Here is a 20,282-nt window from a genome sequence, read left to right on the forward strand (position 1 = left end):
GCACAGTGCCCCAGCTCCCGCTGGGATCAGGGCTTCCCAGGGCGTGGGATGGGATAAGAGGAGCTGGGGAGATGCCAGTCAGAGCTGGCACACACAGTCCTGGCGCTGGAGCTGAACCAGGTGTTCTGATATTAGTCACTCCTGGGGAAAAAAATCATGGGAACTTAATGAAAAAAAAAATAAAAATTGCTGTGAGAACTGGTTGATATTCTTAATTTTGAGCCTGTGAACACCTAACTTGAGCTACATCCTTGAATTTTGTTTGTTGGTTTGGTTTTTTTGCTGCAACCATAAATGCCAGGTGTGAATTTACTGAGGAGTAAGTGAGCGAGATGCAAATTCACCTGATTCCAGGGGCTGAGCCTTGAAGGAAACGTGGAATATTGTAAAACTTCACAATATCTGACTTACCATTTGTGTAGTGAGGGATCCCCTAACATGATCTGAGTGTTAGGCATGTAATTTAAATTTTACCTACCTGTGTAAGCTCGCTCAGTGGTTGTAACATGGCAGGGCCTGACAAGACAAGGGGAAAAGGTGTCTCCTGTGACCTGTCTCGGACTGAGAGAAGTTATCCTCTAAAAGTGTGTGTTTGTCTTCATGTTTAAGCGACCCACACAGCTCTGGCTGAGGCTGCAGATCAAACAAAATTGTCTGGACTGGCCTTAGATCTTCATGGACTCCATACAACACACAGCTGCAAAATGAGAAGGAAGAACGACATCTAAACAAGAGGCTTCTTGATTTAAGTTGTCTGGAGATGAATTGTGGAAAAAAGGCTGTCTTGGCAGACACAACAAGCCCGCAGTGAGAAAAGAAAATAAGAATTACTCTGGTAAATGAGTCTCAAATAGGAGAAAGTGAATCAGCATCCGAGATTTATTTATGCTTTAAGGTGATTATCTCAGCTGCCTTCATTAACGTGGTAACAGCAGACTCTGCAAACAGGCAGCGGGGTAATTCTGTAGATGTCTGCACTTTCATTTCGCAGAAGACAGCTGCCTGGGAGAATGGGATTATTGGTGGGAGAGCGAGCACTGAAACTCCTCCTTGCTGATTCAACCAAAACAGGCCGTGGTGATTGTGCTCGGGCACAATGGGCAACGCAGCGGAAACTGCAAACGCAGGACAGACAAACTCCTTGCACGTGTGATTCCAAGGCTTCCATTCAGCATCTGCTGCCCTTGCCAGTAGCATCACTTGAAAAATAGCAGTTGTTTTGTGGGTTGGGGGAGTTTTTTGGGGTTTTTTTTTTGTTTGGTTGGTTTTTGGCTTTTTTGGTGCAAAATTTATTAAAATAAAAGCTGGGTAAAAAAATTCCCTGTTATTGCTAGAGCACCTGCAGTGTAGGCAGAGCATGCAGGGGCAAAGGGGAGCGCTGCTTGTGCCTCTCTCTTGCAGCAGTGAGTCCTCAAGAAGCCCAGAAAGCCCTTGAGGAATTTTAGGGACTCCCAAATACCCTGTGCTCTCCCAGGTGTATTCATGAGTCCTCCCAGCCCTAAACTGCCAAGACCAACGAGACTTGCAGCCTCTCTGTTTCTAGACAGAGAATTGCAGGAATTAACCAGGAGAAACACACAGGGAAGATACTTACCCACTGCAAGTTCCCACCTCACAGCACCCCAAACATGTCAGGGACACAATGATGGGGAGGGAACAGCTAAAAGGACACAGTCACCCCCAAGAGACAGGTTATTTTCTGCACATGCACATCTCTGCTGCACATGGCCCAAATCTCTCATGCCAAGCTGTGCCTGTGCAGACATTGTCACTGCTCCATGGGCTCACCCCCAGCTTCCCACTGGCACCCCCTGGTTCTGCTCCCCCAGGGGCTTTTTCCCACCTACCTTCTTCAAAAATGTAGTTATTGCTGAGAACACCTCCATGTATGTCATAGCATTGGGCTCCAGGTCTGGAGGAAGCCAAAAATTGTCTGGTAAAATTGCAAACCCCCCCACATTTAGCAAAACGGAATGGTTGGCTATTTCATGATTCCGTGGGTCTCCAGCTGCCGATTCTTCGTGCTCCTTCTTTCCCTGCTCTTTAAAAACACCTTCCTTTCCTCCTTAGAGCTCACCTGGGGCTTTGTTAGCCAGGAGTTACAGTCAGTGGTGGATGAGTAACTCACTCCTGCCTCTTGTGCTGTCCGTAAATGAGTGTGGGCAGCCGCCCCCGGTTTGGAGAGCCCCCGCAGACTCTGGGAGTGGGAAAAGCGGAGTGAGAGTGGGAAAACGGAGCCTGCTGGCACTTAAATCCCAGCGTTACTCTCTCCCAGCCGTGTACCACAAGGTGTCCCCAGCAGTACAGGCATTGCTGCGGGGTTCGGAGGTTCCACCTCAGCATCTTCTCCGGGGCTGGGGCAGGGCACAAGTACAACCCCTGTCCCTACTCTCAGCAACCCCCAATCTTACCAGAGAGAACCAAGTCTCCATCCTTTGTTAGCTGTGATAATTGCTGAGAGCGAGCAATTTTGGCAAGCCAAAGCCAAGATTTTTCTTGCCTTTCCTTGTCTCTATTTCCCTGTGTTTTACAGTTTCCTCCTTCATTTTTTTTCAAACCAATTTCCTTAATAAGCCAGTTCCTTCAAACCAGTTTCCTTTTTGAAACACCGGTCAGAATGAATTAACTTCTGAACCCTGTCATAGTGATGATCAGTCAAAATGGGATGTTTTTATTTATTTGGAAGATCAAATAGTAAAATGCATTTTAGCCCCCAAGCCAGGGCCCAGCAGCCTGAGCTGACCTGCAGCCTGGCAGTACAGATGGTTGTTTAAGTCAACGGGGTAATTAGGGAGTGACAGGATGACTCACATAAATTAAGAGCTGGGGGAGCATTAAATCACGGGGTTATATTTTCCCATTTTTTCATTTTGTAAAATATGCTGTGTTGCCTTTTCTGGTCAGTTTGGCACTGTACCATTTCCATATGCAAATACTATCTGTGCATATGCACACATATGCATATATGCAAATACATGCAGACTTATGCATTTATACTGATATTATTATTAACACAACGACAGCAAATCACTTGAGATCCTCCTGCCCATGCAAGGGGTGTGTGTGTGTGTGTGTGTGTGTGTGTGTGTCTCCTAAAGCTATTCTCTTGCTTCACTTCATCCAAGGGCTCTGTGAGCAATTGCTGAAGCAAGGGGAAGAGCATATGTCTTGATTTCCACTGTATTGCACTGTGCATAACCACTGCCACTTGGAAAAAGGACTTGTAAAGACCTGGATTCATCTCACTTAGGTGTGTCATTAAAGGAAAGCAGCCAGGAGTTGGTGCAGCCTGGCTGAGAGTGGGAGAAGGTGTCACCAGAGATCCGTGACAGTGAGGACGTGGAGCAGCGAGGTGCTTCAACTTTTCATGGTGTTGCCAGGAGAGTCAGTGAGCCCTGCTCTGTGCCCTGTCTCTCTTCTGTCTCTGCCATGATTTAGGGCATGACTGCCAAATAAAAATCTCAAAAATCAAGCTTTTCATATTTATGGGGTAAGAAAACGATTCCTGGGTCTTTTAAATGATTCATGGATTAAATAAAATCAATGGATTTTATGGATTCATAAATAATAAAAATGCAACCAGACAGCAGCCATATCACACTTCCCTGCTTTGCCTCTGGCAGTTCTACATGTCCTGCCTGCAAACTCACCTGTCGGGCTGAGCCAGCCACATTTGTCCATCTCCCCATAAAGACCATGGGGGCTCATCCGTCCTGCTCAGAAGGCCTTTCCAAAACCTCCCTCCTCCAACAATAAGAAAACATCTTCAGATTTCCAATAGGAATTTATTCCTGGCCAAGATGCACCTTATTTGATCTCCTACCCATATTATCCTCTAACATAAATCATTCCCCTTCCTCCCACCCTGAATGTATTTATGAAGAGTAATCATATCCCCTCTTAACCTTTGTTTTTCTAGGCTAAACAAGCCAAGCTCTTTTAATCTCCTCTCCTAAGATAGGTTCTCTGTTCTGCTAATCACTCTGCCAGTCCTTCCCCGCACCTGTTCAAGGATAAATTAATCTTTTCTTTTTCCAAAGAGAGGTCCCAGAACTACACACAATATCCCACACGAGGTCATACCAACACTGGTACTGGTATTTCTCTGCATCTACCAAATAAATGCTTTGTTGCATGCGACTTTTTACACAGCAAATGGAAAATAGATGCAAATCCATAAGCTAATAATCAGAACACAACCTTAACCATAACAGAACTTTACTCAAGGAGATTGCTATTTTACTTGAAACAGGCATTCTGCTGTTTTGCATTTGTGGGTCCAGGTCCTTAGCAGGCCTTATTCAGTGGTTTTCCACATTTCATTTACCCCAGATCAGCATCAGGACCTTTGTATTAAAGGTGGCACTGAGGAAAGTCTTGTCTGTGTTTCACTCAGCCTTTACTCAGGCAAAATTCCCTTTGAAATCATAGCTGAGGGTTTGAACTACGAAGATGCAGAATCAAATGATGAAAAGCATTTTGCATTCGTCTCTTCTCTTTTCAAAATGATTTTCCAGTTTTACTTGAGGTTTAATTAAATTTCTGTGACCCAGGCAGGGAGTTCAGCCTTTCCTGATTAATGCTCTTTTAGGTGGCTCTGCTGATAAGAGTTTAGCATCAACAATTGAGCTAACAAGCCCCAGTGAACAGTTTATAGCAGGAGACTAATTCTATTAACACTTTGCAGTGTCAGGACTCCACTTTGAGCCCGCAGCTGAGAGGAGAGATGGGGGAGAGGGAGCAAATGCAAAATTTGGCAACTAAATCACCAAGATTCAGCTTCTTTGTGGGCAGAGCTCATCTGGAAAGTATTTTAGCTGACAACATCAGAATTTCACCTGTTCTTTTTTTTTTTTTTTCCTCCTGGCTGATGCTCCGCACTTTCTTGGCTCATTGTGATAAGGACTGGGAATAAGGAGTGGAACTGAATGGCAGCATTGATAAGAGAAATGAAAGGGTAATGCGATGACATGATACTGGAGTAGGGCCTTTGCAGTTAGCCCTGCCTGTGTTGGATGTGTACCAGGGTAAAGGATGGTCAGGACAAAGATGCTTGTGCTGACAGTTCCAAATTAGTCTGCTGTGAGAGAAAAATTGAGGTTAATGCTCTGCAGAAATGTTTCTTTTACTTTTTGGGTGACAATAGAAATATCTTGCAGGTCTGTTATGATTCACAAGAATTTTCTCTCTCTTTCCTTCTCCTCCCTACCCTGATAAAAGTACCACTAAAATCTCACTCTGTCTATGCTAAAGCACAGCCTGATGTCATTAAAACGCAGTGCAAAGTCTTGGCCAAGATATTGCAGTTGATCCACCTGTCCAGAGCTTCTCATCTCCAATACCTGGAGACCCAGCTTCAGACTTGCCTGTTTTGAGCTACCCACAAACTTCATGCAAGAATCACCTTTGTGGGAGCCTACAGAAGCCAGAACATTATTTTGAGGCCATTGTTTTCCTTTCTCCCCTGGACAGTCACCAAGGATAACTTGAGTCAAGCAGACCACCTGGAAGTTACCTGAAAACAAGGTGCTCCCTGGATTGGCAGCAGAACTCCAGGCACACCAAATGCACAAGGTGAAAACCAGTGTCCATCACTGCATGACCCACAGGTGCTTATCATTGCTTCTCCTATTGGAGGAGAGCACAGATGCCTTTCTCCATCCCTGGCCACCATCTCTCCTGTTGACTTTTCTTTCTTCCTCAAGTCACCCATTTAGGACTCCCACTCATTTCTCCTTTGCCTGGGATTGGTCCTGTGGCTCTGCAGCTCTCTGAGGCTGTGGGAGGATCAGGGATACCCATGGGCAGGGGGCTCTTCCAAGGCTGGTGGCTGAGTAAGGAGTTTGGGCCCTTCAGAGAAGCTGTGGCTCCATCAAGACAGGAGCCATCCAGCCCCCTTCAGTACTTTCCGACCTGTTTCTTCTGCCCTTCTCAGGGACAGGGACGGACAATAAGTGCTGCTGGTCCTCCCCAGGGAGTCTGCAGTCAGGGGCCATCCAGCAGGGCTGGGTGGCTGCACCCCTGTGTTCATCTATGCTGTGGTCTCTGTCCTGTGCTCACAGTATGTGCCCATTTTTATTTCATTTATTTTACAAAACAGGCTAAGGATTCGATTAAATTATTTAGGCAGTTTGATTACCTTTGCTGTCAAGACAGTCTTCGGGAAGGATTAGCAGTCTCTCAGCCCCTCAGCAGGAGCTGGTGGGGGGAACATGTCCCACATCACACACTGCCTCCTGCTCAAACCCTACCCCCCGTGCGCTTCAATCAGATGACAGCCCTTTGCTGTCCCTGGATGAAACCCCTGACAAAACATGCCGAGGGCTCACAGCCGCCCTCCCTCACTCTCCCCCCATTACTTTTGCTACAACATCTCTGCAAATTGTACTTGTCAGCGGGGGAGCCCCCTCATCAGGGGACTCCAGCCATAATCACCGCAAAGCGGATGTGTGGATCTGAGTCCGGGATGCTCCCCAATATCAGATCACAGCAGGGACTCAGCTAATACCCTTGTTCCCTCTCCTGAAAACCTGAAGACCCACTGAGAAATCCTCGATGAGGGGAGGCTCAGACAGCTCTCCCGACCCCTCAGGACAAGAGGCAGCCCAAGCACCCGTCCCCCAAGGTGCTGCCCTCGTGGTGCCGCGGGGGCCGCGCTCGCCGTGGGAGCCACATCGTGAGCAAGCAGCGAGCATGGACAAAGATCCTCCTGCCTTCATCTCTACAGCTGTTGGGAATGGTCTCGTGCACAAAGGGCAGTGTCCTCATTAAATTTCGCGGAGGGTTGCCATGTGGCCAGCTGAAATTCTGTTTTGTTTTATTTCAGTAATATATTCACCACCTCCGAACGTAATGGAGTGACAGATGGGAGCTGGGCCCTGGCTTTCATGGGAAAGGCTCCACTCAGCAGGGAAGCAGTAAGTTTCCCACCTAATCTTCTGTAACCTTCAGACTGCTAACAACTGTAAGAAGCAAAGCAATGGGTAGTTATTAAATTAATGACTTCATCCCCAAGCCGGTAATAAATATTTTATAGTTTTATCTCTCCACCCTGTAGACTGCTCTAGACAGACCAGACTGTTTATTAATCTAGCTTCTGGATTTATGTTATTTAATTGCTAAACAACTTCAGCGTGGTTGGGCTGGATTATTGAAGGTTGGAGCCTGAGAAGGAGTCCCCTAGCAAATGGCAAAACCTGAGGAGCTGATCCTTGATGTTGGACTTGACTCATCAAAACCAACTCTCTTGCAGTGCTAAGGCCAGGTTAGCCTCTGTTTGAGTCCAAACTGTTTGGCCATTGCCTTACATTCAGCTTAGGTGGACTCTGAGACTTGTAAGGAAGAGAAAAGTTTTGGCATATCCTGGCTTCAATAAGGACATGCTGGTGTTAACCATGGGCATGGTGTTGCAAGGACAGACATCATCTGAGTGTAGACAGGTCCTTCTGGGGCCTTCATGCTAGTCCTGGAGCTCAGGCAGAGCATATGGCCTTGCTCCATCCCTTCATGGCTCGTGTTCCTTCAGATCCTCACAGATAGTCCCTGACATTCAAACAAAAGAGCGTTGCAGTTCTAGAAATGAAAGCGGCTTTAATGGGTGTTATACTTCCTTGTTGACAGGGTTGAAAACGTCTTTAAAACTGATACTACCATTTTTACAACAATTGGTGATTTATTCATCCCACTGAAAGACAGGGATGAAGGCATCCAGAATAACGAGAGATATTTGTCTGAAGAATGCGTGCTTTCCTACAGCCTCAATCCCATGAGCCCTTCTGTACAAAGCAGAAGGTTGTTTCAGGATATATCTTCTCATAAAAGTATAAAAGTGAGTTTGTTAACAAGTGTGGGCCAGAGCCTTTGATCCAACTAAACTGTGCTGGAGCAATCTGCAGCTTGGGGCTGCTCCATTGGCTGCAGTGCCATCTCCAGCCCATCTGATTGCTCCCAAGCCTCAGCATTGTCATTCTCTGGTCCAAGGGGGAGTGAATTTGATGATAAATAGTATCTCTGAAGAGCAAAGTTCCCTTCTTGCCCAGGTAACCCGATAGAGAACAAGGCAACCACTTCCTGACCACCCAGCTGTGTGTTTTTCAGGACCCCTCAGTTGTGGGAGGAGGGTGAGGTGGGTTGAGCCTTCACCCAGAGGAGCTGTGGGGTAGGGGAAACGAAAGTCAGAAAATATGCATGAGGCTGGGAAAGAGTCCCCTTTCTGTTTATAGCTGTTTAAGGCCAGACCTTGTTGCTGTCTGGGAGAGGCCAGGTCAATGCTGACAAGTGGAAGGTACCTCTGGAGGAATGGGTCATTAGCAGCTTTTAACAATTAACAGCGGCATCAGTGAGGCCAAGTGACACTCTCTTTGGTCAATGGTTTATTGACATGTTTAGAAACAACCCTGTGCATCCTTGAAGCCAGAGACCTGCTCTTCTCTGCCATTCAGCTCTCACCCTAGGCCCGGTGGAGGAGGCTTGATAGCTCTTGACAGTGTACCATCTTAAACCCATTCAATTCCCTTCCCTGCGATAAAGGACGCTGGTTCTGAGAAGATAACATCTCACAGTGATGGCTCCCCGAGCTGCAATTGAGCACAAATCCAACCGCTCTATTGTACAGCTCAGCCAATTCGTTAAGGAAGGACAAGCGAGCTCATCTATTAACTCCATCATCATAATCAAATATTGGCACAAGGAACTGCTCTGCAGTGCAAAGTCGAGCGAAACCCCCATAAAACAATTATGTGCCCTTCAGGAAAACAACGTGGCAGCCAGTTGAGGGGAACCTTTGCATGGGTTGGCCTGTTTTTCTCCTTTGTGAAGGGGATAAAATCCCATCAACTTTCAAGTTAGGCCCAGCAAAGTCTCAAAGAGATCTTGTCCTTGGGGCTCCTGGGAAAGCTGGGGCCCATCCCCAACAGTCCCTGCTTCCAAGGGTGTGTCTTCTCAGTCATTTGGGACCACACAGCCAGGGCATCCAAGCAAGTCTGTCCTAAGCCTCTGTCAATTTTCCTGCCCCAGGACAGCTTGCAGATATCCAGTGAAGTGAGAAAAAGTTTCCAGTGAACACACACTGACATGGACATTCTTTAAGAAATCCTCCTACCCAAAACTTTGCTCTAAATTTTTCTGACTACAGTTCTGGCTGCATTTTACTCAGCCCTTCACATTTGTGCCTGTGGTACAGACACTTCCTCCTGCTATAACCCGACAGTGCTTGTGCCTCCATGCAGGGACAGACAGGGAAGTTCAGTTCAGTTAATCAGACAATTGAATTTCTTGGTGATGAACCTGCCTGAAATTCCCATTTGACCCAATTCACTCAGCTCCAAATGGCCTTAATGTGATTTACCTTATTTCACCTTGGGAGCTCCAGCTACAGCAGAGCAAAACTGAATTATGCCAACTTCAGAAATTATGCTTCCAACACAGAGATCAGTGGAAAATTCTCTTCATTGCCACAGCTTCAAAACATAAACTCTTACCAGTGGAAAGGCTCTGTTCTTCCAGGAGGGCAATCTGCAAAAATCACAGTTATTTCACTGTCAGGCTGATATAACTGAGCAAATCTTATTGATAAAAACCAGCCATCTTCCAGCATTTGAGCTAAACCTCAGAGCTCAGTTTGGTGAAGCTTTCTTTGGAAATCTAAGAGAGAAAAGTGTCTGTCTCTGTGTCCTGTCCCAGATCTGGCATCTCCTGTACTGCTCCCGATGGCATCCCCTCTGCTCACACAGTACCTGTGGGAGCACAAAGCCACAAAATCATGAAATGCTGGAATAGTTTGGGTTGGAAAGGACCTAGAGCTCATTTTGTTCCACCCTTCTGCCATGGGCAGCGACACCTTCCACTAGACCAGATTGCTCCAAGCCCCATCCAACCTGGCCTTGGACACTTCCAGGGATCCAGGGGCAGCCACAGCTTCTCTGGGCAACCTGTGCCAGGGCATCACCACCCTTATAGGAAAGAATTTCTTCCCAATATCCCATCTAACCCTGCCCTCTGTCAGTCTGAAGCCATTCCGTTTTGTCCTGTCACTCCAGGCCCTTGTCCAAAGTCCTTTCCAGCTCTCTTGGAGCCCCTTTAGGCACTGGAAGGGGCTCCAAGATCTCCCTGGAGCCTCCTCTTCCCCAGGCTGAACAACCCCAGCTCTTCCAGCCTGTCTCCAGAGCAGAGGTGCTCCAGCCCTCCTGGGAATGTGGGGTTTTGATTCTCCCCATCATGGCACTAGTGGGATTTTAGGTACCTGCTTGGCTGGATGGTGACAGCTCCTTATTCTTCAAAGCCTTCAGAGATGCCAAACCTAAATTCCCATTAAATCCTCCAGCTTAATAGGTGGGAAGAGCCAGGTGTGAAGTGCACAGTCCCTCAGCAGAGCTCCAGGTCAGCAGGGACATGGTGACCCCACAAGCCACAGTGAAGGACAAGGACAAAGCCCCGTGGGGACACATCAGGAATATTGGCAACAGCTCGAAGAAAGACCATAGGAACTAAAGTCACAAACAGAACTGGGTTTTATTACGAAATAACCCTGCCAGTACATAAGGAAGTTCTGTCTGCAAAATACATTTCCTGAGGAAAGTAGATCACAGTATTCGTTTTCACAGAATAACATGTAGCCTGCTATAACTTTCAATGTGACTCTTTATTATTTAAATATTAACAGTATTCCTTCACATAAACAAGTACTCAGTCATCACATAACCAACACACAAACGACAAAATAAATATACAACAAGAGCACAGTTCGTTTTTTTCCCCGACTTAAATATTAAATAAATAATAAATACAGAATTTTCATTTCCTGTTATCAGTGCCTGAAACAATATGAATGAAAAAGAAAAGAAAAACTGAAAAAGTCTCTCTTCCCCCCGGTGCCCCTGCCCCTGCAAAAAAACAAACCAAAAAATTATCAAAATGTCTCAGTTATAAAATATCTTTAAAAAAATTCCCATCCTTAAAAGAATAAATAACAAAATATATAAAAAATAACTTGGTTGCATCAAAATTACAAGTAGGAGTTGTAGATAGGGGTTTTTTCTTTTTTTTTTTTTTTGAATATCATTTTTTATGGTCAAGAGTTTTAATTTTTAACTTTTTTTGCTTCTTTTATCTTCATTTCTATGGTGCAGTGTCCAGTTTAAAATAAGTATAAAATTAATAAATAAAAAAGTTAAATAAATAGCAAAAAGTTAACATAAGGTGTTGTAAATATAAATTACATACATCTTGCCAAAATTAAATAATTTACAGGATAATTAAACTAACTACTTTTTTTTTTCTTCTCTTTCTTCCAGTAAGTGCAATTTCTCTACTTTTAAATACTAACTGAATTGCAGTCACAATCAATTTGGACTCTATTTACATGTTAAGAACATTGTGTTTTTAACACCTCAAATTTTATATTCTTTTTTTTTTCCCTTTCTTTCGTATTTTTGCACTTGGAATGGGTTCTAAAATAAGTGAACTCATGGAGTCTGATCCTGCAAACACTTAAGTATGGGAGCAAACCCACCCAGGCCAACTGCCCTGTGGAACTCAACACGGAACCGACACAATCGAGTCACTCATGGGCTTAGAGGCCGGATCCAGTGGCCACGGTAGCCACTGGGACTTTCCACTGACTTCTCCAAAGCGCAAATTACATCCTAAACATCTGCAGGATTCGGCCCGAAACAACACCACAGTCTTGCCTTTAGCAGGGGCCAACAAAATCCTCCCCAGCTCTGCCCACCCCGCTGCCGGGAGGGATGCGGGATATGGGATGCAGGATGCAAGATGCACCCATGCTGGGGCCCCTCGGGGGGGTTCTGCCCCATGGTGCTTGTGAGGTGTTTGGAGAAGGAAGCGAGCTCCGGATGGGAGCGGAGGTGGGGTGACAGCCGGCCCTGGCGATGGAGCGGGTGCTGCAGAGCAGCGGCGCAAAGACAATCGTAGAGTTGTTCTTTAAGTGCACAGTGGGCTGCGTGTACCGAGCTGCTTACAAAATGCTTCTTTGGAAGAATACCCATTACCTGAATACTCTTTTTTTTTTTTTTTCCTTTTTTTTTTTTTCCTTTTTTTTTTTTTTTTTTTTTTTTTGTTTTGCAGAATGGCGCTTGCGCTGTGATTTCCCCGCAAATCCTAGAACACCAAACCAAAAAAAAATACTCATTGCCCCGTGGATACCTGTGAGAAATCAACTCCCGATTCACGGTGTGTAAGCACTTTGCTGGCCATCAATTAACATCTCTCTTTTTGTCGGTTTTTGCCTCTTTTGTTTTGTTTTGTTTCGTTTTGTTCATCGCAATCTCAACCGTTCTCTGGCATTGATGTATGATCTCTGGACTGGCAGTACTGCGCCACTGTAAGGATGATCACAATAATGAAAAGAACCAGAACTGTCATCAAACAGACTTCCAAAAAATCATATACACCGGACCATGACACATTAAAGAGTTCCTCTGTATGAAATATCTGGAATTGGCCTATTCATAATAGCTATTCTCATATTTAAGACAGACAAAGGAATACTGTAGTTGCAAACTCCAAAAGCTTCCCTGAGAACCTTTTTTCCATTGCGCTTTCCACTGGAGATCCAGAACTGCTCTTCAGATTTCTTTCAGAAAATAAAAATAAGCTACTTTATAATACTTCAGAGTTCCCATGCCCAGTGGATATCTGAACACTTCGGGGTTGGGAGGCCCAGCACAGGTTCAGATTTACAGGTAGCTTGCAGCTCCAGCACTTGTAGCAACACAGAACATAACTCATGTGTGAGTAGGTGATCTGGACATACAACCATAGACAACATGAGGGTTTAAGCCAGTCATACACTAGTCTTGGATCAGACAAGACCCTGTTCTTGTAATGTTTTAACCCTTGGATCAACTCTGAAAGAGCATGGCAACTCATGAAAGTTGCCTGCTCTTCACTTGCTACCAAGTCCCACAGCCTACTGGAGAATTTAACCTTCCGTCCTGATCTACCTCGTGGTCCAGGTAGAAAAAAACCCACTTTTCTCAAGAAGGTCCAAAGTTAAGTAAACGAGAACATTGAGTTCGATCAGTTCCATGTCTCAGAAATGGCCTCTTGGTTACATTTTGGTCCTTTTTTTTCCTTTTTTTTTTCTTTTTTTTTCATTCATTAAACAAGTTTTCTAACTTGTAAACCTGAATACTTGGAGGGAAAGTTCCATCTTACAGTCTGTTTTCTTGCTCATCTCCATCCCACGGCACTAAACCTGGATGCCCTTGACGGCTTGCTTGATGCTCTCCAGCAGGTCCTTGTTCTCCGGGTTCTGGTAGCATTCCTGGTTGGTGTACATGTCTGTCAACGTGTTCACATATGCATCAAAGTTCTGCTCACTAATTGGCTCCTGCAGACAAAAAAAAAAAAAAAAACAAAAACAAATGAAAGGGTTAGTAGAAGCGCAGGAAGAGGCTGAAACAATTCTTTGCAATAAACCATCTGCGTGTTTTATTGTGGATGCCTGAAAGTGTTCAAGGTCAGGTTGGATTGGGCTTGGAGTAACCTGGTCTAACAGAAAGTGTCCCTGCCCATGGCAGGGGGTTGGAACAAGATGGCCTTTAAGGTCCCTTCCAACCCAAACCATTCTATGATTCTATGTATGTACTGGCAGTCAAAGGTCTCCACTTCAGAGCCTTTTTGTGTGTGGTGCTGTACCTCTGGGAATCTCATCGTGCAACCCCTGATCCTGCCAGATCTTAACTGGATCCTTAATTTTATGGATTGGCCTTGTGCAACTATTAACAGCATCAGGTTAAGTACATTCAGGCAGTTTGACAGGCTGGAGGTTGAATAAAGCCATGGAAATGAAGGGCAGGAGAACAAGAGGACTGGTGGAACATCACAGAAGGAACCAAAGGCAAAGTCAGGACAGAAGCCTGGCCACCTTGAGCTTACAGCTGCCCACACCAGCACTCTGCTGCAGTACAGCTTCTGCTTTTGAGGGGCATTGTGGAAACCTTGCAAATATCTCATTTGGAGTAATGGGGGGAAAAGAAAGGGAGAAGGAAGAAAAAGAATAGGAATAAAATGAGCATACAAGTCTCATGGGCATTATTTAATTGGAGTTGCCTGAAACCTTGAAAAAATATTTGCCGAACAGTTTATTTGACCTTTTTGTGTCAAATACTTTACAAAAAAGCACTCAGCGAGCGGTTTTCTGCCAGTTAGGCAGCTGGGTGAATACTATCCAAAACTGCTCTGCTGGAGGATGGCTTCTCTCCAACAAGACTGAATTTAAATACAACCTCCAATGAAAAGGATTCCCAAAAAAAAAAAAAAAAAGGATGGTAGAAAAAAATAAATCAAAAGCTCATTCCTCTGATCATTGCAATGGTCTTTATGAGTTGTAAGAGAAAAACTTCCTCAATAACATGAGCCCCCCCTCCACACACCTGGTTTTGACAACAGTAATTACATTCCTGGGAATAGAGCGAAGGTAATTAATAGCCTTTTGTGGTTTTACTATTTTAATGCAGTCTTTTCATTTCTCAGTAACTCTACAGTAACATGCTGTGGGCTGTTAGACCTTGTTAAATTAAACAAAATACATTCTCTTTAAGAATGCTATTCTTTGGCTGCCAGCTATTCAAAACCGAATTGAAACTACCTGCATTATAATAGGAGCTCTAAGATCTTTCTGACGTTGAAATCCAATCCCTCCTGATCTCTGCTTGTGCTGTCTTAGCCTAAAAGGCAATGGGTGCCCTTGATAAAGTTTCCTATTTTGTGATAGTGCTCCCAGATGTAATGAGACAGAACAATAGATACAAAGGGAGATCAGCAGAAAATGACAACAAAAGGGAGATATAATGCAAGCTTCAGAGATAAGGGAGAAGTACTGATCTTATAAAGGACACGTAGGTGTATGGAGAGAAATTCTCCCAGTCTTTAATTGTGAATAAGCCTTATTGTGAACTGGGTTTGGCACAGCTCCCTTGATCACACCGGCTGGGGCGAGCGCTGTCAAAGTTCCTTACCATGTGCGGAAGGCGGATATTGGCAAGACTTTGGATTAGAGCCTGGCTCAACCCTGAGAGCTCCAGGAACAGGGCTTCATTTTGCTCCTCTATTATTTTGTTTTCCTCCTCGATGTTCTTCAGGTTCTTCTCCATGGTGGAGATCTGCAGAGCAAGGAGCACGGCAGGGTTACCAACCCTCACCGGTGGCACCCACCACCACCCAGTGAGGGGCTTGGCCATGCACCCGTGGGCTTGGGGGCTCATCCAAGCACACAAACCTGTGACTGTAGTTTCACCATGGCCGCTTCCATCTCCGAGTTGGACTCGTTCAGCTCACTGATCTCCTTGTTCAGCTGCTTGATCTCTTCATCGTTCTCCAGAACTGCAGGAGGGAAGGTCATGGACAGTCAGCAAATGCTCTTGGGAAAAGCAAAATGTTGGGCTTTCTGCTGAGCCCATCCTGCTGCATAGACATCTCCACTCCCAGCGTCCTCGTGTCCTCACCTTGGCTTTTACATCCTCTAAACGGGATGCACATCTCACCTGCATTTTTTTTTACCTTTATTTTTTTTTTAATTAAAGTTTGGATCATCACAGTTCAATGATACTTGAATAGGTCAATATGTAAATGCAAAAGCAAAGGGCAACTGAGCGGCTGGAGTCCAGCACATCCCCACACCCAGCAAGGTTGATTGTCCTGAACAATCAGGTCACTTCTCCAGTCCTGAGTTTGGAAAGATGCCATTTAAAAACCTAATGCATGTCTTGATTAGAAATTACGAGGTTCATAAAAAAAAGCAATATTTCCAGAAGAGTGCAGGTATTTATGGGTTCCAAACTATATAAGTACTCAAGTTCAAGGCTCAAACCTTGTCAAATACCACAGAGAGCTCAGTAATAGCACTGGAAAAGCAAAGTGCCATCGCTAACAAAATTCCAGATCCAGAAATATCACAGTATTAAAAGCCCTGAATAGGTGAAAATTGCTGAATGACTGCAAGGGATTTGTAAAAATGCCAGTGAATATTTGAAAAAAAAAATAATCTCAATTTCAGCATTAATTCTTTTGCCTTCTTTATTGTCACTCCCTCAAAGTGTGTGACTCAGGGAGTGGGGCTGGTACCATACTATCCCCAGCACCCAGAAAACTCAAGGAATGGGTTTTCATAGCACATGACATCTTTGCAAATCTGTGGCCAGATTTCAGCTGTTGAAACCTCCTCAGTCTGCAAACAAGAAGATCTGCAGGCTCAATACCCCAACACACCTGCAAGGCAAAGGAGTGAAAATCCTTACCGTCGCTGGTCTTGAACTTTGTGTTGAGAATTTCATCCCCTGAGAGTTTTCCTTTCTTCCCAGCAAAAGTAGCTCTTGGACACCCTGACAAACTGAAAAACAAGTAAAGATGGGTTTCATAAACTCTCAGTATTTATAGGTGCTTGTGTTCCCAACAAGAGCACACACCATTTGGTGGAGTTCACGCTGTGAGACAGTTCTTCTAAAAGCTTTTTATGGTACAGGGGAAATTGCTTTATGAATAATGCCACAAAACTCCCCATTTATAAAGTGAGAGCAATTTTCTTTAAGCAAGGATTAAAAAACACATTGTTTCCTAAAAGACAGGGTACACCAGGTGAGGAAGGCGAGATGAGTCTCGCTAGCTTGGGCATTTCCCCCCTGTTCGTGGTGCTCAAGTGCTTTTCTAACATGCTAATGGAGATTTAGATTAGATACCTACAGGGAGGTAGATGAGTCCACAGCAATGCTGTCACACTCACACTGATTTCCAGTTCTGATTTACCTTCTGTGAGTGAGGAAGCTCCCGTTGGCATGGCCGGAACCGTCACAGCCTGGGGTAGGGCAGGTTGGGCCTTCATTCTTCAATGACTTCCAGGAAAACGAGGAGCCATTGAGTGATCCTTCCTTCTGTCTGCGGGCTGCGAGAGGGCACCCTGACGCACTCCGGTGAGAGGCGTATTTGCCGCTGATGTGCCCGAGCCCAACACAGCCAGGAACAGGACACCTGAGCACAGGGAACCACCAGAAATTACGGCGTGGCCATAAGGAGGAAGGAGCAGAAGGAACGGATAAAGATGTAAGGAAATTAGGGATGAGCAGGAACGGGGGAGCCTTGGAAGAGAGCATTTGCATTTGGGTCTCGTCTCAGGTTTATGGGGTAGATACTTAGTTGATGGAAATGGCAGATGGGAAATTAAGAGCTACGACTGCTCCTTCAAAAGAGTCAAAGAGAATCAAGGAGAATTCTGCAGAAGGAAAGACTGTGGAGGTCACATCGCACACAGCAAAAGCAGGTCCCAGTGGAGTCAAAAACCATTTGTTTGGTGCCTCACTGAGGGAAAAGATGGTGGTTTGGGCTGCAAGACACGGGATCCTGAGATACCACAAGGCTGACACTCTCACACTGAACCATCACAGGTGTACAGCCAGCTCTGCACAGTGCCACTGCTGAGGAATGCAGGGTCATCAACTTTATCACCCTACACTAGCACAATCAACACGATCTAGGAGCACTGCCTGTGCCGGTGGGGACACAACCCTTCCCTGTGAGCCAGTCCCTGAGCCAGGAGCTGCTCAGGCTGTGACCTGTGCATGAAGAGCTGTAAACCTGCTCCTGCCAGGAGGGTGTCTGAGGAGCTTCTGAGCTTGTACCCCAGCAGACAGGACGAATCACTAGGCCATCACTCAGCCTGGCATGACCTCACTTGCCTCCTCCTCCTCCTCCTCCTCCTCATCCTCCTCCTCCTCCTGGTTCACATCCTGCCTCTGTGGAAAGATCAACCCACGCTCACAGAGGGATAAAGTGGGAATTACCATCAAGGCAGCACATGAGCCCTCCTGCCCCCGCACTTCTGCTGCTGTTTATGGACGACTGAAACCCACGGGAGCTGTGAGGAGCGTCCTGGAAGCACCAACACAACTTGTGCTGTTGGCAAGCAGGCGAGTGGCTCTCCAAAAGGCACCTCTTTCCTCCCTCCTCACAGCCCCCCACCCTAATGGCATTCTCACTAAATCCAGCCGGCCCACAAGTCCAGTGTTATCTGTCAGGATTTCTGCTGTGGTTTGCATTTGTTTAAAAATGCTTGCCAATTATAAATACAGTTAAAAGTTTATTACTCAGGGGAGGTTGCTCTAAAATAAGGGAGGTGGAAGTAGGTAAGAAATGCCAAAAATAACCCCCCACGTCCTCAGTATGGAAGCAATTAGGGACTTTGAGGCTCCCCAGCAAAAATATCCACCAAGCTGCTCCTGAAAATCGCAAGCTGCGTTTCACTACAGAAATTATTACCCTGATTGTTTACATTCTGCACAAAAGGGAGATGACAGCAGAAGGGAGGGGGGCTCTACACCCAGCCTTTCCCCAAGATAATTTGAAAAATGCTGATCTCGATTTTAATCAGCTGCAAATGCAGCACAATTCACTTATAATATCCCTGCCAGCAGGATCCTCAGTAAATTCATAACATCATTGCTTTTATATGATCACGAGCAAATTACTGAATCCTCAGGAGGAAAAGGAGAAAGGGGGGGATGAAGGAGAAAGAGAGAAAGAGACAAACCCCAGGATTTAGTATGCAGCCATTATGGCCCAACCGTTACATATTTTACGCCGTTAATTTAAGTTTTATTACATTTTCATTGTTAAAAAATAAACCAGAGCCTTATTGTGCAAACCAGCTGTCTTGGACATTTTTTTTAAATTATTTTTTGTTAATTATTATTATTTAATGGAAGCACCAGCAGCGTTTGATCAATTAGACACCTGTGGATGCTTCCGTTCTACGCCAGGGCTCGGCTGAAGGTTGAGGTGATCTGTTCAATCACGTCTGCAGCAAATTACTTGAAGGATGAACAGCAAAAACAACAGGGACTAAATGACTTTCTCCTTGGTGGTGATGTGCAAAGCTCGGCCGGGTTCCAAGTGGCGCTCGGTGCAGACGGAGGGTGGATTTAGAGCCAAAGCTCCTTAACGCAAACCGGCACCGGGCACACCTTGCTGTGGGCAGTGGAACACCCTTCCCATGGGATGGGAGAAGGTGGCAGCGATGGATTGTTGTATCATGTTGCTTTGCACATCTCAGAGGAGCTTCTGTTCCTCCTGGGTGTGCTGGAGAAGTTGGGGTTACTGCCTGTGCTGTGGGATATTAGGGAATGCCTTCACCTCCTGCTCTGTAGAGACCCTCAGATCCCACCTGGCACTGCCTGCCCCAGTGCCCACAGTCCCACCAAGACCAGTCTGGGGACGGACAGTATCAGCTTTCCAGGAGTCAGGAAATCCAGTTCTGGTGATGCTCCAACCCCATTTGAAGCTTGGAGCCCAGAGAATCTATGGATGTCCCACCCCTGGAAGTGTCCAAGGCCAGGTTGGACGGGCCTTGGAGCAACCTGGTCTAGTGGAAGGTGTCCCTGTCCATGGCAGGGGGTTGGATGAGATGGGCTTTAAGGTCCCCTCCAACCCAGCCTATTCTAGGATTCTATGATTTCTTGCCAGTTTGGCTTCCCAGCATTTTCATCTTTAGTGTGAACTGGGAGAGAACCCAACCCCTGATGAGGATGCTGGTGGGACCATCATTCTGCTGTGGGAGTCCTGACAGCTCATCCCATGTTCCAATACAAGCCCCAGCTGCACTATAAAAACACAGCCACATAAAAGCCCTTTTTCTCCTTGGACTGGAAAGTTATTTTTTTGCAGAGAAAATGCACTGGCGAAACTGCTTGGCATATTCCTGCCTGGTCCTGTCCTGAATGGGAAAGGCACAGATGAGAAAAACCACAGCTTCCCCAGCCCCACAGGGCACGTATTCCTGGGGAAACCATGGATAGGGATGACCTCCCACACACCCCTCCAATCACAGTGAAAGCAAAGGTGCAACAGCCAGCAGTTGCACAACAACAATTTGCTGCTCGTCCTTTCCTTCCCTGTGTCTCTGGTTAATGGCCCAGCATTGCAATGCCACCAGCAACTCAGTATATTTGAGCCAAAAGAGGATTTTTCCCACAGATTCTCAAGTAGGTTGCTTAATTTTTAATAAACTCTGCTAACTCCTGCTAATTATCACACGGCTCATTTAACTGGGAGGCTTTCCTTCCTGTAGACTGAGGAGGAAGAACAGAGCAGATGGCTCAAATATCATCTTTTTCTGAAAGGTCCTTATGCCCCAGCAGGCACATCCCAGCTTCCTGCAGCCCCCACGGGATACTTCCACACCCACTGGGTCCTGCTCCAGCTCAGCCTCTGCTCCAGAACAAAACCTGGGCACACAAAGGTATTCACCTCTGATCCCCTGCAAAGGCAAAACC

General features: G+C 45.8%; 1 protein-coding gene across 1 annotated transcript in view; it reads right to left on the reverse strand.

The window, feature by feature from the left end:
• Positions 1-13,104: 13,104 nt before the first annotated feature.
• MYT1 (myelin transcription factor 1) overlaps positions 13,105-20,282 on the reverse strand; it is a 59,699-nt gene continuing 52,521 nt past the window's right edge. Inside the window, exons 17-21 of the mRNA XM_017833148.1 lie at positions 16,765-16,986; positions 16,260-16,351; positions 15,242-15,345; positions 14,982-15,125; positions 13,105-13,351 (exon numbers count right to left, since the gene is read on the reverse strand). Of these exons, the coding sequence (XP_017688637.1) occupies positions 13,211-13,351; positions 14,982-15,125; positions 15,242-15,345; positions 16,260-16,351; positions 16,765-16,986 (703 nt within the window). The 3' untranslated portion in view covers positions 13,105-13,210. The remainder of the gene's footprint in view (positions 13,352-14,981; positions 15,126-15,241; positions 15,346-16,259; positions 16,352-16,764; positions 16,987-20,282) is intronic.

Source organism: Lepidothrix coronata, unplaced genomic scaffold, assembly GCF_001604755.1.
Source record: "Lepidothrix coronata isolate B3197 unplaced genomic scaffold, Lepidothrix_coronata-1.0 Scaffold212, whole genome shotgun sequence".
NCBI lineage: Eukaryota > Metazoa > Chordata > Aves > Passeriformes > Pipridae > Lepidothrix > Lepidothrix coronata.